The sequence below is a fragment of the Balaenoptera ricei genome, chromosome 10, assembly GCF_028023285.1.
Source record: "Balaenoptera ricei isolate mBalRic1 chromosome 10, mBalRic1.hap2, whole genome shotgun sequence".
NCBI classification, from domain to species: Eukaryota; Metazoa; Chordata; class Mammalia; order Artiodactyla; family Balaenopteridae; genus Balaenoptera; species Balaenoptera ricei.
Window position 1 is genome coordinate 103,282,734 of NC_082648.1, and position 26,506 is coordinate 103,309,239.

At 57.7% G+C, this 26,506-nt stretch overlaps 1 protein-coding gene across 1 annotated transcript; it reads left to right on the forward strand.

Moving 5' to 3' along the window:
* On the forward strand, positions 1-25,402 carry TTC38 (tetratricopeptide repeat domain 38). Its single transcript, XM_059937179.1, has 14 exons — positions 1-106; positions 1,129-1,206; positions 3,952-4,033; positions 5,389-5,560; positions 6,439-6,612; positions 7,884-7,959; positions 11,394-11,513; positions 14,351-14,410; positions 15,250-15,288; positions 17,297-17,378; positions 19,157-19,322; positions 20,471-20,630; positions 20,854-20,927; positions 23,069-25,402. The coding sequence occupies exons 1-14, from the start codon at positions 74-76 to the stop codon at positions 23,160-23,162; spliced, it is 1,410 nt and encodes a 469-aa protein (XP_059793162.1). The 5' UTR covers positions 1-73; the 3' UTR covers positions 23,163-25,402.
* The last annotated feature ends 1,104 nt before the right edge of the window (positions 25,403-26,506 follow it).

Below are 26,506 nucleotides of genomic sequence, written 5' to 3' on the forward strand. Positions count from 1 at the left end.
CTCGACTCCCCGCCCTCACCCGGAAGGCCGCGGCGGCGCGCGCAGCCCGCGCCCCCGACACCGACCCAGCACCATGGCCGCGGCCGCACCCCTGCGCGACTGCCAGGTATGCGGAGGCCGCCCCCGCCCGGGTCCCCCGCGGCCCCACGACCCCGGGGGTGGCGGGATCAGCCCTGCCAGGGGTCCGGCGGAGACACGGCCCCCGAGAGACGGGCGCGCGTCCTGGGCGCACGGAAGGGACCAGAGGACCCTACTGTGACCCCCGCCCCCGGAAAATCTGCGGCGCGGGGCCCCGCCCCGCGGAGACCCCAGGTCCTCCTAAAAAGCTTAGACTCTTAACCCCGGCACGACACAGCGGGGACGCTGGGCGTTAGTGAGGGTCTCCCACGGGACCCGCCGGGGCAGGGAGCCTGGGCCCATTTCGCACTTGAGGGAGGGGCGTTCAGAGGAGCGAGGGGACCTGCGCACAGCCATTCCGAGGAGCCGCCCGCTGGGCTGGCCGGAGTAAAGGTCATTTCTCCATACCGGGGAGTCGCCTGTCTCTGCGCCCCTGGCAAGACACCGCGACAGCGATTACAGTAAACAGTTCAGTTAGTTGGAGATGTTTCCTGAAGGTCTGAACTACCTGGTAAAGTGGGGAGATGAGAGGAATTGTTTCGGTGGTTGGTACCTTGCCGGCCAGGTGGCAGGACCACCCTCCTGGTTTTGCCCTCCAGCGCTAGCCCTTCTTCTGCCCTGGCAGACCTCCCTGCGGCCTGAGCAGGGACAACCCCTTACTGAGCGTCTGCTCCCTGGCACACACTTTACAGTCACCCCACGTGTCCTCCAGAGCCCCATTTCACAGAGAGGCCAGACAGGGGTCAGAGGGAGGACCTTGCCTGAGGGCACTCAGCTACTTAGAGGGCCCTGGGATTTGCATCAGGATCTGCCCCACCCAGGGCTCAGCTCTCTCTACAGCGCACCATCTATGAAATCTGGGAGTCCGTGCCCGCCCCGCAAGGATGGGTCTTCTGGAAGCCCATACCTACAGGGTGCTAGGCATTAGCATCTTGGGTGCTTGGGGGTTGGGGTTCGTGCGTGTTTGTTTGGAGGGCTACGTGGAATAAGACCCCTTCTTGCTGTGTGCAGGCTTGGAAGGATGCCGGGCTCCCTCTCTCAACCCCAAGCAACGAGGCCTGCAGGCTGTTTGATGCCACCCTGACCCAGGTATGCCCGTGGAGAGAAGTGGTGGCCCCTTCTGTAACGGTCCAGGGGGAAGGTTCTTACACGGGTGAATGGTTTTTATTTTCATTAAAAAAAATTTGTTTTGGTGCATCTTACGGCTGCATTTATTCGTGCCACAAGTAAATGGTACTTCCACGCGTGCACAGTGCTGCTCTAGCGCCCAGCTAACGCAGCTTGCTTAAGTTTACAGCCAAACTGCCTGCCAGCTGATGTGCTCTCCAGGTAAAGCTTGTCAGCGATGACCGTGAGCAGGCACGGGACTCGAAGCTTTCAAAACTTTACATCTTTATCCTGATTTTATAAGCAATGCAGCCCGTTAACCCCATTCCTGCCCAAATCTCCTGGTAAACTTGAGTATATTAGGGCTTCCCGGGGACCTGAACGTTCTTCATAATGCTTTGAAGCATCCTTGCACAGGACCAATGGCTCAGGCTGCTCCAAAGCCCCACAGTCAATGTCTCAGAAAGTGATGGATGCTTTTTAAACTGCATGCAGACTTGAGAAATCGACTGCAACAGAATCCATGTACCTGTACCCCCAGGGCGTGGGAACAGTTCTGCCTGCCCAGGGCATGGCTGAGAGGTCCCCCAAGTGGCAGGTGTTGGCCTGTGAGGGTGCTGAGGGTTTGGTGTGGGGCTCCTCCATTTAAGGCATGGGGCCCCTCTCCTGGGGCTAATCTGTGAATATACTGCTCCCACCTATGGCTGTTCTAAGACCTTCCACCGTATTACCAGTCATTTCTAACAGCAGTGAAGGAACCTATAGTCTTAGAACTAGGGGAGTCTCAGAGGTAAGGTCCAAATACTTTGCTTGACAGGTGGGGAAACTGAGGTCCAGAGAGCTGAGCTGACTCTTGAAGTGAGTTATAGCAGCAGGATGCACCTAGGTCTAGACACACTGATGGAAAACTAGAGCTGAACTTTTTCAAGGGCGGTGAAATCGCTACCTACTGATTCTGTCCATGCAGCATAAGGGCCAAGGAAACCTCTAGAAACATAAGGGCCATACAAGAAACAACTGGTGAAATGCCGTCGGCTTGCCAAGGGCCTCCACTATGTGCGTCTGAGCTCTTTGTCTATTAGTCCCCTTCCCGCGACTTTTGGCCTCTGCAGAGCACAGTTTGTTACAGGGAAAGTTCCCCAGTGCAGCGGCAGCCACCCCACCTCTACCCCCGCCCCTGCTGTGCGTCTGCGTCTCTGTGCCAACTCCCTTGTGTCTTGTTAAAATACATGTGCTAATTCTGTGTAGATGTAAGTTGGACAACTGATAGGGCACATTCTAAAATCTAATGCATTATTATGGTTTTAGGATTTTTAAAAATTAAGACCTGGGTCAGGTATTTTTCATTTAAAATGTGTTTGCTGGGACTTCCCTGGTGGTCCAGTGGTAAAGAATCCTCCTTCCAATGCAGGGGACGCGGGTTCGATCCCTGGTTGGGGAACTAAGATCCCACATGCCGCGGGGCAACAAAGCCCACGCGCCACAACTACTGAGCTCGCGCGCCTCAACTAGAGCCTGCATGCCGCAGACTACAGAGCCCACGCCCCCTGGAGGCTGCGCGCCACAAATAGAGAGAAGCCCGTGCGCCCCAACGAAGATCCCGTGTGCCACAACTAAGACCCGACGCAGCCAAAAATAAATAAATAAATAAAAAGTAATAATTAAATCTTAAAAAAAAAAAAATGGCATTGGGACTTCCCTCGTGGTCCAGTGATTAAGAATCCGTCTTGCAATGCAGGAGACGCTGGTTCAATCCCTGGTCGGGGAACTAAGATCCCACGTGCCATGGGGCAACTAAGCCCATGCGCCACAACAGGAGAGAATCCCGCCTGCCACAAGGAAATATCCCACGTGCCACAACTAAGACCCGACACAGACAAAAAATAAATAAATATTAAAAAAAAAAATTAGGGGCTTCCCTGGTGGCACAGTGGTTGAGAATCCGCCTGCCAATGCAGGGGACATGGGTTCGATCCCTGGTCCAGGAATATCCCACATGCCACGGAGCAACTAAGCCCATGCGCCACAACTACTGAGCCCGCATGCCACAACTGCTGAAGCCCATGCGCCTAGAGCCCGTGCTCCACAACAAGAGAAGCCACCGCAATGAGAAGCTCGCGCACTGCAAAGAAGAGTAGCCCCTGCTCGCCACAACTAGAGAAAGCCCACACGCAGCAGTGAAGACCCAATGCAGCCAAAAATAAATAAAATAAATGAATTTATTTTTAAAAAATTAGGCATTAAAAAAAAAGACTAGAAACAAATACACCAAATTGTCAAAAATGATAATGAGATGAGATTAAGGATATTTTTGATCTTTTGGCTTTCATGCCTCTTCCTTTCTATAATGAATGTTTACTGTGATTCTTTTTTAAAGGAATGAATAGGAAGTAGCAAGGTTCCTATTTTGGTACCCAATGTCAAGGTCCCTCTTGGGGCTGACGAGGCCGACACTGTGGGCAGGTCACCTGTCAGGAAGAACCTTCCTTTAGATGTTTCTTTTTTGGAAATGGTGGCCTCACCAACCCTAGAAAATGTGCCTTGAGTTCCGTGTATTCAGTCTCTTCATATGAAATCAACCCAGTTATGTTTTCTTTGAGCTAAGGTCCAGAAAATACCAGTGTTCTAGAAAGAAAAAAAAAAAAAATCAAGGTTTAGAAACAAGCCTTCATTTACATGAACTAAAAACTCCCTGGGGACAGCTTTGTTTCACCTTTTAAATTTCAGTACGTAAAATGGACCAATGACCAGAGTCTTGGTGGCATTGAGGGCTGCCTGTCGAAGCTCAAAGCAGCAGATCCGACCTTCGGTGAGTGATGCTTTCCCTGGGTTGAGGAACCCCGTTTCACGAGTCCAGCCCCTCACTGCTTCCCTGACTGCAGGACTCAGCTGGGTTGGGGAGGGCAGGGCTGGTGGAAGTGACCAGGCTGGGAGGGAGGGAAGGTGACAGCCACCACTGTGCTTGGAATAACAGCTGCTCCCATAAAGATGCCAGGTTCTATAGAAGGTGTCTTTCAAACGTTCTCCTTAACTGTACGTCACTTCTGCAGGGAAGACACTGATCCCATTTCTCATATGAGGAAACTGAGATTCAGAGAGAGTAGAGAGTAAGAAATATACCCAAAGCCACCCAGCTGGTAGTTGGGGCGCTGGGATCAGACAAGGCTGTCTCAGTCCAAAGCCTGGACCCCTCGGGACACAAGAAGTGGCCACTGCAGCCTCTCTGGGCACTAGCGAGGCCAACTCCACAGCAGCTGTGACGGGGAGGGCCGACCTGGTGACAGAGGGCTGCCATCACAGGCAAGCCATGTGCGTGGCAGGCACGCGGGCGGGGTCAGCCCAGTGCATTCTGGAACCCCAGGAGGGTGGCCCAGCGTGGGTGAGGTTCTGGGCTGGGCAGAAAGGCTGAGGATGGGAGGGCAGCAGGGACCCCCACTGTGGCCAGGTCCCACTGAGGGCAAGGGGCGCAGAATAGGGGATGAAGGGAGCTGTCACGGGAGCCAGTGTCCAGGCATGGGCTCAGGTTCTCCGAGCAGACCCTGGCCCCAGGTCAGAAGCAGGGGCCACATGGGTGGTCCTGGCACTGTGGTTGGGCCCTAGGTCCCAAGCCTGGGCCAAGGACTGAGTTCCAAACGCCAGCAGATACCCTTCCTCTGTCAAGGTGGAGGCTGGGAAGCCCAGGTAGGACCTGGGGGCCAGCACACCTGCCAGCAAGGCTGCTACAAGGGCCACAAGGCACACCCCCATCTTCCGCGGCCCCCGAGCTCTCAGCGAATGAGAGCAGCCAAGACAGGATCATGGTTTCCGTCCTCTGGGGACCAGCCACCCGACAGCATCTACCAGGTGGCCCTTGGGAGGCCCTATGCTGGTGGTAGTGACAGTAGCGGCTGAGAGGGAAGCAGGTGGGGCTCCAGAGGAGCCCATAGGCAACCCCTAACCAGTTCACCTGGTGAGGGGGGCGCAGGTGCTCCACACGTTGGCACTCCCCAGAGTGCCCTCCACGTGCCCGGTGAGGAGCTGAGTTCTGGACTGTCGGTGGGGACACACCCTACCGGCCGCCTGGCTTGCCCCTCCTGGGACGTTGGGCGTTTATTTCACATGCGGGGCTGGGCTGGGCTGGGTGGGACCGTCTGAATCACCAGCTATTTTCCCACCTTTCGCCAGCCCTGGGCCACGCCATCGCTAATGGCCTCATTCTGATTGGCACCGGAAGCTCCGTGAGGCTGGACAAAGAGCTGGACCTGGCCGTGAAGACGATGGTGGAGATTTCCAAAGCTCAGCCCCTGACGCAGCGGGAACGGCTGCACGTGTCTGCAGTAGAGACCTTTGCCAAGGGGTGAGGGGCCTCCCTGGGCCAGGGGCTGGCGCTCCGAGGCCACACTGGGCGATGCCACGGGCTGCCCCCCGCGCCGTGCGGAGGGGGCCTCGGGGGGATTCTCACCCTGACTCCCGTGCCCGCCTGACTGAGAATCGCATCCTGCCTGCTGCTCTGTCCTCAGCTGACTGCTGAATGAGGACATGGTTGGTTAGGACTCCCAGGTTAGCATTCAAAGCAACTTGTGTTTCGTTAAATAAATTGGTTATTATTTTCATTACAAAACTAGTAGTACCACAGTACAGAAACAGATAAGAGACAGGAGAAAGGAGCAAACCCTCGCCCTCGTGCTCCTGGTCCTTACACACCTGTGAGCATCTGCTTATAGTCTTCCAGTCTCCCCTGCCCCTGTTCCCACGGCTGTCCGTCCCCCTGTGTGTGGGAGTCCTGACCCTGACGCCTGCCCCCAGGACAGCCCCTGTGTCTGCTTGGGCAGGAGAGATGCCCACAGAGCTGGGTGACCTGAGCTGATGCTACGGGCGTTCTGAAGCAGTGACAGAGAGAGTTCTGTCCTGGTCTTCCTGGCAAGTGTGTGCGGATGTCAGCACAGGGGTGGAATTCCACCTCTCAGGCTTCCTGCAGCTGATTCACGGTCTCAGGTGAAATTGTCTTTGGTAACTTGTTAAACTAGTTTTTTTTTTTTTTTTTTTCTTGAGTTAGAGAGTAAAACTTCCCACTGAGGCTTTTCAATTTTCTGAGCCACAACCTAACGTAGAAACTTACACGTATCTTTTAACCAGTTCAGCGCAGGCTGTGACACTGGCAGGAAATTAAGCCTTTTCCACTCCTCGTGTGTGAAGTGTGTTCAGTGTTGCTGAGAAACTTCTCTTGGCTTCCAGGAACCTTCCAAAAGCCTGTGAGCTGTGGGAACAGATTCTCCAGGACTACCCGACAGACATGTTGGCCCTGAAATTTTCCCACGATGCCTATTTTTACCTGGGCTACCAGGAACAGATGCGAGATTCTGTGGCTCGAATTTATCCCTTCTGGACACCCGACATCCCCCTTAGCAGGTAGGTGCCAGCTGGAAATCACATCGTTTCTGTTTCTTAGTCTCTCTCCTCTGCCCTAAAAACATGGCAACTCTCCTGGCCCTGCCCTAAAACTAGTGAGACTACTGTTGTTATTTCCTAGTTCTTTATAGTGAAAAGGTGGGACTTCCCCGATGATCCAGTGGTTGGAACTTCACGCTTCCATTGCAGGGGGTGCGGGTTTGACCCCTGGTCGGGGAACTAAGATCCTGCAAGCCGCAAAGCTCAGCCAAAAAAAAAAAAAAAAAAGTGAAAGGCTTCACGTCTTCATTTGATCTTTATCCCATCCTGGGAATGAGGTAGTACTATTATGTATCAGTCAGCACAAGATAATTTTTGCCGCAGTAACAAACATCCTCTAGATCTTTTTCTCCGAAGCTTATTACAACAAAGGTTAGTTTCTCACTGTCCATCATAGGAGAGCTGAGGCTCCACACCCCTGCCACTGTTGCCCTCCAGGATCCCAGCTGACGAAGTAACTGCTCTCGGGATATACCTGCTGCTAAGAGGGAAAAGAGCTCTCCTGGGGGACTCACAATGGCATTAGTGCTCAGATTGAAGGGGGTGCCCTGCAGCTCCCGAGTCACTGGTCAAATCCAGTCACCCAATCACAGGGGGCCAGGAAATGCAGCTCTACTTTGGGCTTGGAGGAGAGGGAGGCCTGGAATAACCATGAACAGCCCTAGGGACCACCACACCACACATGATCACCTCCGTTGCATTTTAGTCATAGGATTGTTGTGAAGGTCAAGTGGACTAATAGATCGAAGAGCTGTATTAGTCAGGGTTCTCCAGAGAACAGAACCAATAGGATGTGTATATCTGTATCTATATCTATACTATTTACATATATAAATGGAGTGGGGGTGGGGGGGGCGAAGGTATTTGTTTTAAGGAATTGGCTCCTGTGACTGTGGGGACTGGCAAGTCTGAAATCACTCCAGTCTCTGCCTTCGTCTCCACATGACTGTCTGTCCTTTGTGTGTGTGTCCATGTGTGTCTGTGTCCAAACCTTCCTCCTTCTCCTTTCTCTTATAAGGACATCAGTCATTGGATGTAGGGCCCACCCTAATCCAGGATGACCTCATCTTAACTTGAGCTCGATGACGATCTGCAAAGACTCTAATTCCAAGTTAGGGCATATGTTTAAACGTACCATTTTGGGGGAGACACAGTTCGACCGACACGGGTCATGTTGAGGGTTGAACGGTTCTAGGGCACTTTTTAAAAAAATAATTTCCTTCTGTTTTCAGCTACGTGAAAGGCATCTATTCTTTCGGACTGATGGAAACCAACTTCTACGATCGGGCGGAAAAGCTCGGCAAAGAGGTAAGTGGGCCCTTCCTGAAATGCCTGAGCCCTCGTGGAGTGGGGTCAGGTGGAGGAGAGCACTCCAGGCACGCTGCACCCACCCCCCTCCGGACCTCGTTTCCCACCTGGAGGGCTCATGTTAACAGAGAGGGCAGCTCCCTCCCGTCACCTTTTCCCCACCCTGGGTTTGCAGAGCCGCCTTGCTCAGCAAACTCCCCACCCAGGCCAGGGAGGCGAATGAGGCCCAGGGAGGGTTCCGTCCACCCCTCTTGCTCAGGGTCACACGGAGTGGCAGCTCTGCACGCCCCCAGCTCCGTGTCTCCAGGGCCCACAGTTTGCGCTGCTGGACCCAGACTTTGTAGGTGGGGAAGCGAGTATCAGCGTTACTTCTCCCACCTGGGACCTCACGTTTCTAAGTGTCACTGACTTCACCAAGCCTCCAGGAGCTGACAGATGAGTGATGACTGAGACTTGTTGCCGAAAATTCAATGAACTATAAGTTAAGAAAAAAAAAAAAAAAAAAGGGAATTTTATTCGAGCCAAACTGAGGATTGTAACCCAGGAAGCAGATTCTCAGAAAGTTCTGAGAACTGTTCACCCTGTTAGAACTCAAAGGTACAGTCATACAGCCATCTACCTTTTGGAGACAAAGGATCGTACATCAAAATGACATCCTGATATTTTACGTAAAGGTCACCAAGGATACATAGTCCGGATAAGCACAGACGAAGCAAGCAATGAGTCACCATGACCCCCTAGAGAGCGGGGGAAGAACACGTTCTTTTAAGAACTTACTTTGCCAGCATCAGAAAAAAGGGGAGAATCGGTCTTTACAGTCCAGCAGGTACTCCCAGCGCTGGTGGATGTGTAACACACGTGCACACTGCACGTTAGGGAGGGAGGGAGGAGGCCCAAACAAGCCCAGAGAGAGAACTTTATGTTTAATTTTTCTTGTCCTGCCTTAAGATAGAAATTTTATTTCATCAGACTGCTTCCAGTGGGCCCTGACCTGGCGTTGGGGTCCTGCTGGCCAGCCCTTCTCTTCAGCACTGCCCCCATCCGGAGGCAGCAGCGGCCAAGGGTGCAGAACAGGGTGGGATGCTAAGTGCTTCCTGCCGGCCCGGAACCCTCCTTCCGTGCTGGCGGAGATGGGCTGCCTGGTACCGTGGACGCACCGTGGACGTCCCTCGCTTGCAGGCCCGGGAGCCTCAGCACCTCTGGCTCTCAGAGTCCCTCTCCAGCTCCTCCTCTCGCGGGAGTGGAAACTGAGTCCCAGGGAGGGGCCGCCACGCACAAGGGGTGACAACCACTCCCGCGCCTGGCTCAGGGCTGGCACTCAGTGTACACGCCGCTTCTGTCGGCTCGATCCTCTGCAGCGGGGCATCGAACTCTTCATTGCCCAGAGGAGGGCGACCAGGCCCAGAGAGGCCAAGGCCATGGCCACACAGCTCACAGAAGGCAGAGCCACGGCCCCCCAGGCCACCTGAGCACAGTCCTTCATGCTGCCTGGACAGACCTGCTCCCCAGCACCCAGCCAGGGCTCTCGCCCCAGTCTTTGCCCTAGTTGGCTCCCAGCACCCCTCCCTGGGAGACAGCCGGCACCCTCCGGGGGCCCACAGGGCCTGTGACAACCGCTCTATTTATAGAATAGAGCCCAGATTTGACAGTAGGATGATGGGGTCTGTGCTTTAGCCCTGAGTCAGGCCGTCGGGGGGCACAGGGAGCTTCCTGGCAGTCTTGGCTCCATGGCCTGGGTGACCAGGCGCCGTCATCCAGGGGGTCAGCTGTAGGAAGGTTCCCCTGGAGACCTTGGCAGCTGGTCTCTCCCATTGGGTGCCGTCTATGTGGGCACCTGAGGGCTGGCAGGATGGCTCAAGAAGTCAGAGAGTGACCAAAAGGTGCAGGTTCACACCCGCCAGGAGCAGGAAGCCGTGGCATGGGGTGCCCCCCTCTGCTCCCTTCACGCCCCTTCTCCTTCAGGCGCCCACACTCTGACCCCAGCACCAGCCCACCACAGACAGTTAGTGGGCAAGGCCAGGCTTCTAGGAGAGCGAGGGTGGGCTGCACAGTCTCCACTGGAGTCTGGAGAGGCCTCACGGTGGTGACACGTGGGCCTTGTCTGCAGGCTGAACGCCCAGGGCAGGAAGAGCGAAGGGCAGCTGTCGGGGAAGGAGAGCGGCAGCCAGAGTTCAGGGACACGGAGCACCTGATAGACTGAGACTTAGGGCGGAGGTGGGCAGGCCGGGTGCTGGGAGCAAAGTCTGGGGGCAGGCAGGGCCAGATCGCTCTGGCCTTGTAGACTCTGTCCCAGGGAACCTGGGGAGGGAGCCGGTCAGGAACCCCTCAGTGAGGGGGAGCTTAATCCCAGCAGGGGGATGAGAGCAGCCCTGCTGCCATGAGCCTCTGCCTTCTACAGCACGCTTAGCAGGTCCCTTCAGCTTGCTGAGCTGCGCCCCTGGGGTCTCCTGAAGGGTCCTGGTCCTGCAGGGCTCTGCCCCGGGCTGCGCATCGTTCCCTACAGACGTGGCCTTTCTCTGTGTCCCCACGCGGACTGGTTGGGCCCATGCAGGTCAGGGCTGCAGCAAGGAGGTGGGGCTTGCTGGGGACCACCTGCCAGCATAGACCCCGCAGCAGGTGCCAGGCCAGGGCTGAAGGTGCTGGGCCTTCCCAATTCCGCTTCTGCGGAAGGCGTGGGCGCCTGAGGTGGCAGGGCTGGGGGGACCCCGTGATCAGGTGTGGAGGACCTGGGCTCGTGTGGATGGTCCACAGGCCCATGGTGAGCCTCGGCTCACTGCTCTGTGCCAAGATCGGTAGGCGCTCAGTAGCCATGAGCTAAACTGCCCGCCGTGAGGCGGGAGTCGGACCTCATGTCCCGCCTGCCATGTCGTCACCATCAAGTCCACCGGTCATCGGAGCGGCTCTTGTTGTTACTAGCAGTGATACCAGAACGAGCCTGGAAAGCTACACATGTGGTCCTTGCATGTGTGTGGCCCTTGCATGTGTGCTAGTCGGGAGGGGCAGCCGAGAGCCCCTGGAGCACACACACTCTGTCCACTGGCCTCCACGGCAGTCGCGAGAGGGAGGCGGCCTTACTTCTCACCACAGGGGAAACTGGGCAGTGACTCAGCTGTATGCAGGAGGCTGGGGGCCAGGGGGTTGGATGAGACCCCAGTGCCACCCAACTGTGTGGGCCCGGGCAAGTCACTTAGCCTCTCTGAGCCTTAGTTTCCTCATCTGTGAAATGGGCAGCGATACCCTCTCTGGCAGCGTCTGGTGTTTCGTCAACGGGCTGGTCTTTGGGGTCGTTATTTTGAGGCGGAGCCCAGGCCCCTTGCTTGCTCAGGTCCCTCGTGCCCCTGCATGGCTTGGGGACACCTTGTCACCAGGCGGCCTGACTCACCCATGTTATCTCGACTTGTCCCCCACCCGACCCCCACACCCCCGCCACGTAGGCTTTATCTGTTAACCCGACGGACGCGTGGTCGGTGCACACCATCGCCCATATTCATGAGATGAAAGCAGAGGTCCAGGATGGATTGGAGTTCATGCAGCGCTCAGAAACCCACTGGAAGGTACGATTCTCGTCCATCCACCTGCCTGGAAAATTCTGTTTGTTCCCCCAAGTTAAGCCAGGGATTAACGGATGGAGTTACAAGGCGTGGCTTAGTTCTAGGGAAAACTCATCTTCCACTTGGAGGCATTTCTGTCAAGCCACCGAATCCCCTGGGAACCCCACGGCTTCCCAACATCTGCTGATGTTTTGAAGGTGTTTCTAGAATTGGTTGTGGCCTGAGGTTGTAGAAGGAATGGATGAGAAAGGGGAAACAAGAGCCCAGCAGGGGTGAGAACTGTGAGCTCACTGGCCAGCAGACTCGACACAGACCCCAGAACCCCAGAGCATCCTCAGGGAGCACGTGGTGCAGCCGGGGGTTGATGGGAGGGATGACGGCCCAGCCACCGTCGGTGGGGCTGGTGTGCGGGGGTCAGGGCCCTGGTGAGGCAGCAGCGAGGATACCATCCAGACCCCTCAAGCCCTTCCAGACCCTCTCCTGGGGCCTTAACGCCCAGGGGCCTCCCTGCTCCCACTCCCGGCGCCCGCCTGCACCCAGCTGCTGTGGCCCTCTCTCTGCATGCGCCTGTCGTCCTTGAGTTTGTCTCTGGCGTACAGCCTGGCTACCTGGCCAGGTGCGGTCTGCTGCTCTGCCCTTCTCTGTGCTGTGGTGGGCTTCCCAGGGCACCGCTGGCCAAGACAGTGAGTCTCTGCCAGGGCCTGGCACCGAGCAGCAGGTGCTCAGTGATTGAGCGAACCACGGAGAGACCAGGAGCCAGGCGGGGAACAGGGGACTGGCCTGGTCACCTCAGCTCCTCCCAGCAGCTCCCTGGCCTAGGACAGGCCAGCGAGAGGTAATTTACAAGAAGGCAGATTCCTGGCTTCTCCCAGAGGGGTATTAAGTAGAGCAGGCGAACAGGTGTAAGATAACCTTTGAGAACTATAATCTCATTAGATTCACACTCAGATCTTTTTTTTTTTTCTTCGCTGCGTTGGGTCTTGTTGCTGCGCACGGGCTTTCCTTAGTTGCAGCAAGCAGGGGCCACTCTTCGTTGCGGTGCGCGGGCTTCTCATTGCGGTGGCTTCTCTTGTTGCGGAGCACAGGCTCCAGGCGTGCGGGCTTCAGCAGTTGTGGCGCATGAGCTCAGTAGTTGTGGCTCACGGGCTCTAGAGCGCAGGCTCAGTAGTTGTGGCGCACGGGCTTAGTTGCTCCGCAGCATGTGGGATCTTCCCAGGCCAGGGATGGAAACCGCGTCCCCTGCATTGGCAGGCGGATTCTCAACCACTGTGCCGCCAGGGAAGCCCCACACCCAGATCTTTTTAAGGATCCCCAAACGCTGGGCACGAGCTAGGCCCTGGGTGGGGGTGGGGGTACAGTGTGGGTCGGACCCTTGTCCTCGGGCTCCCCCGACAGGTAGTGACTCTGGGTGGAGGGAGCGCCAGAGTTGCCGTGTCCTCTGAGAGGGAGGCCGTGGAGGCCTGGCCAGGGCCAGATCGTTTGTATTCCATTTACTTCCTGCCCCCAAACTCCGATTTTCCTGGGCCTGGGTGCTTGAGGCCTGGCTCTACCCCAGGACGAGAACGTGATCCCTCTGAGCCTCAGTTTCCTTACCTGAAAACCTGCTGTTGCAACAACTGTGAAGCCCTTGCCCCGAAGGAGTCCCCATCGGTGTTAGTCCGACTGTAACAGGCAGCCCAAGGTGGCTGGGGCCATCTCCAACAGGTGCTCGTCCCCCGATGCCTGCACACGTCCCTGCAGTGGCTCCTGCCAGCCTCTGGCCTGGCTGCACAGCCCTGGGGTGGACGATGTGGCCTGGGGCTCCCTTTCCTCCTCCTCCAGCACCTGCCCCAGGCAGTTGGCTGTGGCTCAGTCCAGTCTCCAGTCACTGCGCCAGCCTGTGCCCCTCCCTGGGGACCCCACTGAGTGTCACACCCAGACCTCTCTGTCCTCAAAAGGCCCGTCAAGTGGAGCGAGCAGTTCCTCAGCAGCACATGACCACACCATGCCAGGGGCGTTCTTGGGGATGTGGAAACCCAGAGGAGGCATCCCACCCAACTGGGCTTGAGGGGGAAGCAGTCAGGGAAGGCTTCCTGGAGGAGGCAATGTATGAGCTGAGTATTGCAGGGTGAGTAGGTGTTTGCTAGGCAAAGGACAGGGAGATGTAGGATCAGCTTAAGCAAAGGCACCAAGGCCTACAGTGGCCTGTAAGGGAGAGGGGAGTTGGGTGGGTTGGCATCCTCAAATACAGGTGCCAGGTAGACGTGGGCCGTGGAGGAGGCATCGTCAGTTCCTTTCCAGGAGATGGGAGGTGGTATCCAGGCAGAGAAGGAAGTGTCAGCCGCAGCCCTGTAGGCTAGTGTTCATGGTAGGGCCAAAAGCATACCAGCTGCAGCCGTCTAGATGTCACCCCATTCCCCTTATTCTGTGGGCTCTGCCAGGACCTGCGGGGAGTTTGGCCCTGGGCTCACTGATCTGTAGGGTTTTACTGGATGCATCGCACTGTTTGGACGCAGTGGGCCTCTGCAGCCGTTCGGATAGACTTATTCATTTTCTCCACTCCACACCTAAGGAAGGTGAGGCTTTGGTTCTCCTCCCTTCTCGCTCTGGGGCTAAGATGCCAGCCTGCCGCAGCCTCAGCGTCCTCAGAAAATTCAGGCACACCACTTGCCGAGGCTCAGAGCCAAAGGAGAAGATGGGGCGTGGACTCGCCGGCACAGGCCGGCCGGGGCAGGTGCCTGGGAAGTGTTGCCTGCATTCAGAGCTGTGGCGCTCTGCATTGGCACAAAACAACAGCTGCTTCCCCCCCTGCCCCCGACAGGCTGTCAGATTTTTCTCTCATTTTCTCGTTCTTTCCCCAGGACTCTGATATGCTTGCTTGTCATAATTATTGGCACTGGGCTTTATATCTGATTGAAAAGGTAAGATGACCGGCTGTCTTATCCTATAAAGATGTCCAAGGAAGGATATATTTTTCTACCTTTTGCTATACTTTGTATCCCGTGGAGCAGTACGGTGTGATTGCACATTTCAATGGTGTCCTGATGCAATAAGAGCACTCATGTTTTCAAATAGCTTTTCAGGCTTAAACCACTTTAGGTATTTTGGACTGTCTGGACTCGGAAATCATGTGTATTGTGTGCCATTCGTGGAGACAGGGTAGCCCGAGCGCCTGCCGCTGTAGTGGACTGCTAGGCTCCCACCTCACGGTTGTAGCTGAATGAACCATGGGACCCTCCGAATGCTTTGCCCCAGTGGCAGTGAGGGTGTGGGGACGCCCTTGACCCCAGTGATTCCACCACTGGCTCCCATTTATAAGGGTTTGTCTTACAGTTTATCGCAGAGAAAATCTAGAAGCTCCCTAAATGTCCAAAGAGAAATGCTTGGAAGGTGAGGACCCTGTAATGACAGGCAGAATGCAGTGATACAGTGTCTCCAAGAAAGCAGTGAACCCAACTGAATGGGCAGTAAGGAAAATAAAGGGAAAAACAATCCTAGAGAAATACATGAAAAAGCTGGCAGCTGTTTGACAAGCGCTTCATAGGAAGAATAATGCTTTCGCAGAAAGGGCTCCCTTAGCAGCTGCTGTGTCTTCTACACGGGGGAGCGAAGGGCTGGGGCAGAGGTGGGTTCCTCTCCTCCCATCCTGAGACCCACCCCGGCTGTGGGGCGGGGGCTTTGTCAAGGCCATTTGCAATTCATGTCTCAGCATCACATTTCACCTCCTCCACGTGTTAATCCCGGAACTTCATTTTTCCAGGGCGAATACGAGGCCGCATTGACCATTTATGATGACCACGTAAGTCCACGCTTGCACCCGATTCGGTTTATTGCAGCGATTTACCCTTCAGTCTCTAACAGATCTTTGAGCCAATCAGTATTACCCCAGCCAGACCCACAGCTGGAGCAAGAGCACAGCTCTTGTGTAAGACCTCACGGCATTGATTCTCTCGCAGAGTGGTGTCGAAACCCAGAATGGAATTTGACTCTGTTTGCCCGTGGGCGTTGGTAGATTGCACATCTCATTTGGTCATCTCTGGAATCTCAGGCTTCCCTCCAGTCATTTTACTTTATTTTATTTTATTTTTAAATGTATTTGTATGTTCTTTTTTAACAGAAATTTATTTATTTATTTATTTATGGCTGCGTTGGGTCTTCGTTGCTGCACGCGGGCTTTCTCTAGTTGCAAGAGTGGGGGCTACTCTTCGTTGCGGTGCGCGGGCTTCTCATTGTGGTGGCTTCTCTTTGTTGCAGAGTATGGGCTCTAGGCTCTCGGGCTTCAGTAGTTGTGGCTCACAGGCTCAGTAGTTGTAGCCTGCGGGCTCTAGAGCTCAGGCCTAGTAGTTATGGCACATGGGCTTGGTTGCTCCGCAGCATGTGGGATCTTCCCAGATCAGGGCTCGAACCCGTGTCCCCTGCATTGGCAGGCGGATTCTTAACCACTGCGCCACCAGGGAAGTCCCCCTCCAGTTATTTTAGATTGCTTTTCTTTGGTAAAAACATTGATCTGCCCATAGGATTTTGTTTTCTGGTTTTTTTTTTTTTTGGCTGAGCCACGCGGCTTGCAGCACCTTGGTTCCCCAACCAGAGATTGAACCCAGGCCATGGCAGTGAAAGTGCCGAACCCTAGACCACTAGACCATCAGGAACTCCCAGGAATTGTTTTTTTTATTACAGACTTTATTATTTTTTTTAATTTTTATTTATTTATTTATATTTGGCTGCATTGGGTCTTCGTTGTTGTGTGCGGGCTTTCTCTAGTTGCAGCAAGTGGGGGCTACTCTTCATTGCGGTGCGCAGGCTTCTCATTGCAGTGGCTTCTCTTGTTGTGGAGCACGGGCTCTAGGCACGTGGGCTTCAGTAGTTGCACCACGTGGGCTCAGTAGTTGTGGCTCGTGGGCTCTAGAGCACAGGCTCAGTAGTTGTGGCACAGGGGCTTAGTTGCTCCGCGGCATGTGGGATCTTCCCGGTCCAGGGATCGAGCCCATGTCCCCTGCATTGGCAGGCAGATTCTTAACCACTGAGCCACCAGGGAAGCCCCCCAGGAATTTTTTTTCTGTATTAAAATATACATGCCATATTTTACCATTTTAACCATTTTTTAGTGTACAGTTCTGTAGCATTAAGTATATTCACATGGTTGTGCAGCCATCACCACCATCTATTTCTGGAACTTTTTCATCTTTCCAAACTGAAACTCCTGGCCTACTAAACACTAACTCCCTATTCCCCCTCCCTCCACCCCCTAGGTATGTTTAAGAGGGAAAAAAAAAAGCCTAACTTGCAACTGCTGGGGACCCCACCATGGGCTTAATAGCAGAGCCTGGGGTCACAAAAATGCTTGTAATTTGAGGATCTAAACCCCAGAGAAAAACACTCAGTAAAGTTTCCTATAAATCATCCTCTCAAGTTGTCGGGATTTCGTGGTAGAGAGTGAAGGGTGACAAGAGCTGCGTGCCGTGAGACGTAGACCAGCTGAATGTGGAATCGTGGTCGGGCGCGATGATTCTCTGCCATTATAGTCCAGGGCTGGGGGCAGGAGGTGACAGGTGCCAGGGCCCGGCAGGTGCTCCCCCAGCTGCCAGTGCGGTGGGCTCTTTCTCAAGTCTGTCCAGTGTCCCTGGGGCACCTGGAGCGGTCCAGGCCCTCGGAGAGGGCAATGGCCCTGAGAGTTGGGGTGGAGGGGACACTGGTGGTGGCTCCTGTTGGCTGAGGGCTGGCTCTGCCCAGGCCCCACACGCAGCCCAGGTGGGTGGACTCTGTCCGTCCCTGCAGCCCCTCATGCCCTACCTGCCCTTGTCTTCCAGATCCTCCCCAGCCTGCGGGTCAGCGGGGCAATGCTGGACGTGGTGGACAGCTGCTCCATGCTCTACCGGCTGCAGATGGAAGGTACCCGGTCTGGGCCTTCTCCTCTGGCTCTTCTCCTCCCACCCGACGAGGGGACGGTGCCACGGCCTGGGCTCAGGCCGGCAGGAGCTCATTAGCGAGTTTCTCCAGGGCCCGCTCCCGGTCCTGGGACGGCGCGGCTTCGGGTACCAGCTCTGCGGCTGCCTTCCGGCTGGCCTGAGGCCAGTGGGCCAGGCCACTGCTGCCCTTTCTCCCAGTTCCCTCCGCTCCTCGGTGTGCAGGCCTCAGGCTCCGAATCCTGCTGGCACCTGCCATTCCCACAGCCTACCTGCCTGCATGGCACGGGTGGCGCCTGGCCACCTGTCTTTGGGCACCACCTCAGTTTCTCAACTCCCTGGGATTTCAGAGGGAGGGTTTTCCCAACAGTGTCATGCAGTGCTCTGCAGGGAGCCTGGATGGGGTTGGCCATAGCCCTGAGGGCTACGGAAGGCTTATGGCCAACCACTGGGGTACCAGATAGCTCTCCCCTCTCCCCCAGGCTCAGCAGAGCCAAACCTGTACCCACTGTAGGTCCTGGGTCAGTGGGGATGAGGCCCGGGCAGGACTGGCTGTTTCCGAGGGCTCCGGGAAGGCTTCCTAGAGGAGGTGAAATGTGAGCCATGGAAGGGAACGTAGGGTTTTGCCAGGTGGCGACAGGACAGGATGTTACAGGTGGGAAGCGGCCTATCTGAAGCCCCCAAGACACAGAAGCCAGTGGCCCGTACGGGGATGAGTGACGGAGTGTGGGGTCCGTGTGCTCAGGGGAGCAGAGGAGGCTGAGAGCTGGGGAGGGAGGGTGAAGAGTGCGGCTTTCATCTGGTCTGCGGGGAGCCCGCGGGGCAGGGCTGGCCGGGCTCTGTCCAGCAGGGGGGCTGAGCCAGGGGAGGCCGGGCTGGAGGCCGGGGCATCCGTGAGGAGCTGGGAGAACAGTGAGAGGCTCTCACGGCCGTCCAGGTGATAAGGCCGGGACACCGGAACCCAGGCTGGTGGAGGCCTGTGACTCTGTCCAGCCAAAACCATCCGGAACTCGGTGGAGAGGGGAGGGGCCTGGGGGCAGTTGAGTCCTGTTGACCCTTTGCCTGTGGAGGCGCGGCCTGGGTCCCCCTGAATTCGCCTGAGGAGGGGTCAGGAAGGGACGGGCCCGGCCTGGAGGCTGGGAGGCACGGTGTGGGTGCCTCGGGGCCGGTGGAGGGAGGAGGAAGGCCACTTGCTCCCTCAACATGCAGAGTGGAAACTTCAGAGCTGCGTCCAACTGGCAGGCGGAGAAACGGAAGTCAAGGGCAACTACAAGGTCACGGGAGGAGCCCGCTAGGAGCAGTAGGAAAAATCGGGTAACTTGCAGGAGCGGAGAGGGACAGGGGGCGGGAGGTGGTGGTGGAGAGCGGAGCAGAGGAGGGGCTGTCGAGTCGGAAATCCAGACCCAGAGGCGGAAGGATGCTTTTTATGAATTCCGCCGTGCTGTGCTGTGTCAGGTGCCTGCTCAGTGAGAACCACGGGAAGAATTTTTAAAGTGGTTTGGGGTTTGTCAAAGGGGCCAGAGACTTCATTTAATACCCTTCCATAGCTTTTTTTTTTTTTTTAAATTTGCTTTCTACCTTACCCGTTTGCCACATTTATGATTAAACGAAGTTAATATAAACCGGCCCCAAAAGCCTAAGCCCGAGGCCAGACATCGCCTGCCAGCGTCACCCGGCCTCCTCACCTGGAGCCACCCGTGGGTGCCAGAGGCCCGTGCGCACAGCGCTCATGCCAGGCCTGCGGGTGTCCTCCCGTGCCCCCAGGGGTTTCTGTGGGTGAGCGGTGGCAAGATGTCCTGTCTGTGACCCAGAAGCACAGCCGAGACCACATCCTGCTCTTCAACGATGTGCACTTCCTGATGGCGTCCCTGGGCGCTGGGGACTCCCGGACCACGCAGGAGCTGCTGACCACCCTGCGGGATGCCAGCGAGTACGTGGAGGGGCCGGGGCCACCAGGGGGACCCCCACCCTGCTGAGGGGGCCCTGGGGGGCTGCTCACGCCACCCCTGCCCGCCTGCGGGGCTGGAGGCCCCACTGGTGGGCACAGCCGCACAGACGCGCGTGGAGGGCCGCTCGCAGGTGTGCGCCTGCTGGGTGTTTGTCCCCATAGGTGTGCGTCCCCCGCAAGTGTGTGCCCCCAGGTGTCCTCTCCCCACCCCCCGCCTAGGCGTGCGTCCCCGCGGGGTGTGCCCTGCGAGGGTATAGTTGGATCCCCCAGGACACAGAGCAGCCTCTGGATCCCCTAGGCCTCAATGTCAGTGTCACGCACAGGGGATGCGGTGAGGCCCTGGAACCAGAGAGACCCGCCGCTTACAGGGCCTCAGCTCTCTGATGTGAGCCTGTTTCCTCATCTGCTGGGACAGGCTGGTAGGAGAGTGAGGGGCAGTGACGTGGTGACACACACCCAGCACAGTTCCTGAGCCGGTTCCAATCACAGCGGGGGCCAGAGAGAGTCCAGGGAAGCGGGCTCTGCACAGCACAGGCCACCAAGGAGGCAGCCAGCCCTCGTCTCCTGCCTGTAGGGCTAGAGCTGTGGGACCCGTGAACCCTGGTGGTTTGTCCCAGGCACCTGGGGGAGGGTGGCCACCCACGGCCGCTTGCCCTGCCCCTCCTCCCAGGGCTGAGCTGCATGAACTGGGGGCTTTGGCCGGGGACGTAGCTTCAGGCCCCCAGCCCTCACGACCTAGACCAACCGCCACCTGAGGGCAACGGGAAGACAAAGCCTGCCACAGCTGTTCACTCCAGGGGCCGGCGCCGACTCCAGTGCCAGCCTTTACCTGCATTGCCCTGTGAGGGCGGCACTGCTACTCCCACTTTACAGATGAGCAAACCGAGGCCAGGCGTTGGGCATCTGCCCAAGGCCACATCGCAGTTGAACTGAGTTTAGAGCCCAGTTCTCTCCCCTCCCTGGCGGCTTGTCCTCTGTCAGGTCACCTGATCAAAGCACCTACTGTGTCAGGCACGGAGCCAGGGATGCCGGGCTGAGGAGGAGACAGCCGCCTCCTCAGGCGCCTGAGTCGGGGGTGGGGGCAGCATGAGGCCCTGCAGGACGCTGAGGGCACCCTCTCGGGCCGGCAGGTCCCCGGGGGAGAACTACCAGCACCTCCTGGCCCGCGACGTGGGGCTGCCCTTGTGCCAGGCCCTGGTGGAGGCCCAGAGCGGGAACCCCGACGGCGTGGTGGAACTGCTCCAGCCCATCCGCTACCGGCTTGTCCAGATCGGAGGCAGCAACGCCCAGGTGAGCCAGCAGCTGCAGCGCGAGGGCCCCAGTCCGGGAGCCCCTGTGCCCCACAGCCTCTATCTCCGCGGTGTTGGCGCCCACAGTGTGGGAGAGTCCTTGCCATTCACATCCCCCAGTAAGCTTGTCCCTGAGAACAGGCCAGCCTGCAGCGGGGAGGGGGCAGGCGTCCCCATCCCTCGTCCCACGTCACAGAGCCTCACGTGCCCACTTGACCTTTCAGAGAGACGTCTTCAACCAGTTACTGATTCACGCGGCCTTAAACTGCTCGTCCGGCATCCACAAGAACGTGGCCCGGTGAGTTCCTCGTTCTGGTCCCAAAGCCCAGCTGGGAAGGACCCCGAGCACAGCCCCCTCTCACTCGAGGGTCTCCCCACAGGCTCCCAGGTGCCCAGAGGCTCCCACCTCCCTTGGCCCGAGGTGGTGCCCACCTCTGAGGCAGAGATGCGAGGCTACGGGGGTGCCTGTTTCTCCCCCTGTGAGCGTCTTCAACTTGACCAAAGGATCTGACCACCCCCACCCCCAGGCCCACCCTCCTGCCCTCCCAGCCCACTCCTCATTTCTGGCCACAGTGAGCTACAGTTACTCTTTCAGGCCCCTGGGCCTTTGCACGTGCCACACCCTCTGCCTGGGACATCCTTTCTTCTCTCGCACCTGCTGACGCCTACCGATCCTTTGGGCCTCAGCTCACATTCTCCTACCTGTGCTGGGTGCCGGTGCGGGGTGGGGGAGTGGTGGGCAGGAGACCCAGGCCCAGGCTGCGTGGAGCTTACCTCTCCTGTGGGAACTGACACGAGGCAACCAATCCCACAAATATGTGTACGACTGCCACGAGGGCGGACGTATTGCCCAAGACGCTGTGATGAGTGGGCGGGAGTCAGGGAGGGAGGGTGCCTGGTGGAGGTGACATTCTCGGGGAGGCCTGAAACCAAGCAAGTTTAACCAGACCAGGGGTGATCTGGTTAGGAGGAGGGGTGTGGCTGGAGGATTGGGGGTGTCAGGGTAGGGGCACCCCAAGAAGAAAGCTCTACCCATGAAGCCAGCCATCGCCGGCAGCCTTCGCTGTCCCACACCCCACTCACCTCGACCTGCACCAGCCCCTATGCTTCTGGGGGGAGATGTGACCGCCCCCCCTTCCCTTAGGCCCTCCTGGAACGCCGAGGTGAAAGAGGGGAGCCAAGGGGTGCCGGGTGGGCAGAAGGGGTGTCGTGAGGCCCACCGAAGCTGCCGCTGCAAGTCCAGGCTGCACCGTGGGGCCCAGGAGGCCCTTGCTGGGCGCTCGAGGTTAGAGGTCAGGTGGAAAGCACCAGCGTCCAAGCACAGGCACGGGCGGCCCACGGTGGGCAGGGCCCGGCTGCCCCGACGACCGTTCCAAAGTGAGCAGTGCAGGTGCTGGTGAAACAGGCGTGGACGCTGTGTCACACCTGAGCCTGGATGGACACGCTGGAAATGGTCACACCCTGGAGCGCCCTGGACACATGCCCCTCGCTGTCCCCCTCCGTGGCCACGTGCAAAGCCACACACATTTCTCTAGCGGTGGAGCCGCTTGGGGAGCTCCAGGCCTGGTGTGGCACCTCTGGTGGCAGCTGGGCAGGGAGGGTGGGGCCCTTTGGACAGAGAGGAGGGTGCGGGCTTGAGCGGGGGAGCTGGAGCCAGCACACGGGCGGGGTGACGAGGTCCACGCTGGGGGGCGGGGGCGCAGTAGGGGGTCTGCCCCTGGGAGTGCTAGGGGAGCCTGCTGCTGTCGGGGTGCCCTCCTGCCGTCCTCACACGGCTCAGCTCCCCTCCCGTCCAAGGTGGAAACCCTCGGCCCCCTGCCATGGTGTCCCTGCCCCAAGTGCCAGGCCCCGGCCCCTAAACCGCACCCTCAGCGCACAGAATCGCTGTTGTCAATTGTTTGGGGTCTTTGCCTTAAATGATTCTCTCTTTGTTGAAAGTTCGATTTTTCCCACACCATCTCTTCTGCTACTTGCTTCCCTGGAACATTCTCAGGCGTGGCTCTCCCCCCCATCCCCACAGTCGTGCTCTACCCTCTGGTCCCAGCATTCCGTATGGCGGGAGGATGGGCCCCAAGTTCCTGGGGCAGACGAGGCCACGGGGATGTGCTCACCCTGAAATTTTCTGCACTCGGGCATCGCTGGGAGCATTGTCAGGATGCTCTTTGAACACTGGACGTCCTGGGCCTGTGCGAGCACGCGGGGCTCTGGAGTCCACGCTTTCTCATCCTCACATCTCCGCCCATCTTCCCTCTGGTCCCCACCCCTGGCGTCCTGCCTCTGGGCCTTTGTCCCTCTAGTACCCTCTGCCGTGATGCCGTCCTCTCCCTCCACCACTTGGGCCCCAGCCCGTGCTGCCTGTGTCCTGCCTTGGGGTGGAGGGACCATCCGCCCCCCACATTCTAGGAGGTTCCAGCACAGAGCCTGTCTCTGTTTCCCCAGGAGCCTTCTGATGGAGCGAGACGCCTTGAAGCCCAACTCCCCACTGACTGCGAGGCTTATCCGCAGGGCGGCCGCCGTCCACCTCCTGCAGTGAGCCGGCCTGGCCGCCTGCTCCGCGGAGCCTCCCCGGCCATCAGACCAGCTGCCACACTGGCTTCGCAGGGTTACAAGTAGCCGGAGCCTGTTGATTAGGCCTGTGAAGCGCGAAGCCCTGTAACCAGCAGCATTACAGGAAGAGGGGACAGAAATCAATTTTCAACGTGATTCTGCATCTTCTAATCCTCGTTAAGGGCCAGGGTGCAGTTTTAAGCAGTTAGAGCCGAGGTGGGACCGCTGTTCCACTTGCCTTGCAAATTGCATTTTCCCAGGGAACCCTTATACCTTCTGGTCGGTCAAGGGTCAGAAGGGTTGGTGCTGGGCTCAGCTGGGGGAGGGGAGTCTCCTACGCAGCCCCTGGGGGCACCCCTCCCCCCAAGCCTAGGCTACCCCTGGGATAAACCCCTTCATTCTGTCTTCCTCCCCGTATTCCAGGCAGGTTCTGTTGTCCGACCTTTTGGGTGAGGGTACCAATGCGGGAGAGTGACTTGCCCAGGGTCACAGTTAGCGGAGGCCTTACTGACATTCACCCCAGGCCCCTGTGCTTCCTGGGAGAGGGACCCCCACCTTGCTGCCTGGGGCCTCGGCCCTTCTGCTGTCTCTGCAGAGATGTCCTCAAGCTTCTCCCTGGGCTTTGGTGGCACTGGTTTGGGCTTGTTTTCTCTTTAGTCTAAGCTGCACTTCGTAAAGGGGCCTCAGGTACCTGGTTTCCTTTGTCAGCCATGCTTTTAATCATAGGAATGCACACTCACTGAGCTGGTGGTGTGCTTTCTGGGGTGTGAGGATTGAGCTCAGAGGTTGCCTTGCTGTGGCAAAAACCAAAGCATTGTGACGTGGCTTGAACAAGATCTGAGCCAGTTTTATAAATGCTGCCTCGGTCTCCTTCCCCATCAGTAACCTGGCCCTGACGGCCACCACCCCCGCCAGCACGCTGCGGGTCTCAGGAGAACGTGCCGACTCGGCCGTGCTGTGAGGGGCGATCCCAGCCCATAGATGTTTCTCAGGTTCCTTCAGTGCAAATTGAAATTAGCTAGAGACTCAGGGGGGCAGGTCTCCTGGGAGGCAGCAGACACCTGCAAATCGACTAGACAAATTCCTGGGATTAAAATAAATTAGTTAATCGGTTCCTTTGACTAACTGTTGCTGGATGGGCATCTTCTATTTGTTAGGCCTGGGCTGGGTCCTGGGGAGACAGGCCTCTCCTTGAACTTGGGTGTGGGGCTGGGCAGTGAGCCAAGAACAGAGTAATTACAATGGGATTTCAAGAGAGGGGCTGTTAATCCCCAGGAGCTAGGGACACAACCCAAGGGAGATCCTGCCTTCCCATCCTGAGCTGTCCCCTCCTGCCAGTTCCCCTGACAGAGCCTGCCCACGCCCCGTCTGCCCTCCCCGCTCCTGGTTCCAAGCAAGACACAACTTGGCCAGGGAAGCAGGAACCCTGTTCCCTCCTCCAGGAAGGCCTCTGCTCTCCCACTGCAGGCTGGTGCCCCACAGCCCTTGCTATTGCACCTTTCTCCCCAGCTGTGACCTCCTCAGATCAGGGACAGCATCTGTGTCCCCGCATCACCCAGCACAGAGCCTGCACTGACTACCTGTCAGTGAACCCATGACTGGTGAATGATCCCTTGAATGAGTGCATTAAAAAATGAATCAGAATCTACTGGGGAAAGGAAGAAACGAATCTATAGTGGGTAGGTAGGCCATTGATAGAAGAGAGGAGGAGGCCAAGAGAAGAGATGGATGAAGATTTAGCAGCAACAACTTGTTAACAATTGGTGTGTTTACTGAGCACGTAGTACGTGCTGACATGATACAGGGGGAAGAGCATCGGGAGTGGGTGTTTGGGGACCCTCGCCCCCAGCAGACACCCACAGGGCTGTGGGGATCTGACACCTGGGCCAACAGCCCTCGCATCTAGGACCCTCTGGGGTCCTGCTGCAGTGGCCCTGTAGTCGTGAGTCAGGCAAACCCGGGCCTTGGGACCATGGATTGAGCACAGGCCACACCAACCTGGCCGCTGTCTTCAGGAGGCCCTGGCAGGCAGAGGGAAGCGTGGAGCTCCCGGGCCAGTGGGCCCAACAAAGGCAGCCTGCTGGAAGCTGAGTGGGACCCAGAGAGGCCGCTGGGGGGACAATCCGACCCAGGACCCTCCTTCAAGCCCCTCTCTCCTTCCAGGCCAGCAGCCAGGGCCATTCCTGGACTTCCCTGTTCCTCAAGCTAATAAATTCTTTTTCTGAAGCCACCTTGAAGCTGGTTTTCTGTAACTTGCAACGCAAAGGCTCCTGACCAATACCTGCAGCTGGGATTTGCACCTGGGTCTGTCTGGCCCCATCTTTCTTCTCCACTTAAGCAGGATCCTGAGATGATGGAGCTCAGAAAGGAGCCATGGACAGAGGAGAGGGGGGAGACTAGCACATCAGAATGCAGTGGAGGGGGAGGCAAAGGGCGAGGCTGAAGGCTGCAGAGGGAGCCCCCAGATAGAAACGAGGTGTCAGGGATGCCAGGACTAAGCCTAAAGGGGTTGCAGAGGGCAGGCTGTGCTCAGGCCCTAGACAGGTTCTCCTGGTCCAGGGGCATAGACTAGTATGCCTGGTCACCCAGAGTCACCCGGGCGCTCCTCGGGGCAGGGACGGGTCTTCTTACGCTATTAAGAACTGACCCGTAATGCTTTACAAAGCAGGTAGATGCACCTATTTTGTTTGGTCGTCAAGTCAACACCCTACGATAGGAATTTGATTTTTACTTAGGGATGAAGAGCTGGGATCAGAACCATGTCCCTTGCAACGTGTAGCTGTTCTGATGCAGAGCCTGCGGAGACACCACGCGAGCCCTAGGGAACCCTGCCCACGCTCCGGGCTCACCGCAGGCCCGGGGCGGACCTCTGGCAAGCGAAGAGCGCGGAAGCAGTGCGCACGCGCGCCGCGCTCCTCTTCTGTGACTCCGACTACAAACCCCAGGAAGCATCGGGCGCCGCGGCCTTTCAAACCGGCCAATGAGCAGCCCGCAGCGCGTCCGCCGCGGCGCGTTTAAACCCGGGGCGGAGGCGCGTCGGCCGGGGCGTCGCGGCAGCTCGGGGTGAGGGGGCACCGGCGGGGTGCTCAGGCGGGGCGGGCGGCTCGGGCCGGGGGTCCCAGGGGACTCGGGCGCGGCAGGGGCTCGGCCCGGGGGCCGCGGGGTCCCCTCGCGCGGTGCGGCGAGGACGGGGTCGCCCTGGGGGCAAACCAAAGCCCCCAGCAGTCCAGCCCAGGAGTTCGGTTGTCCGGGTCCGGGGCGTTCAGGCCTCCCTCGGACGGCGCCGCCTCAGAGCTCCCGGCCCGGAGGCGTGCGGGCCCGGGGTGTGCG

Excerpts from the sequence above, each read along its gene's own strand:
- TTC38 (XM_059937179.1), top strand. The coding sequence starts at position 74 with ATGGCCGCGGCCGCACCCCTGCGCGACTGCCAG. Across the intron at positions 5,561-6,438 it reads GTAGAGACCTTTGCCAAGGG|GAACCTTCCAAAAGCCTGTG; the intron begins GTGAGGGGCCTC and ends CTTGGCTTCCAG. Across the intron at positions 19,323-20,470 it reads ACCCTGCGGGATGCCAGCGA|GTCCCCGGGGGAGAACTACC; the intron begins GTACGTGGAGGG and ends TCGGGCCGGCAG.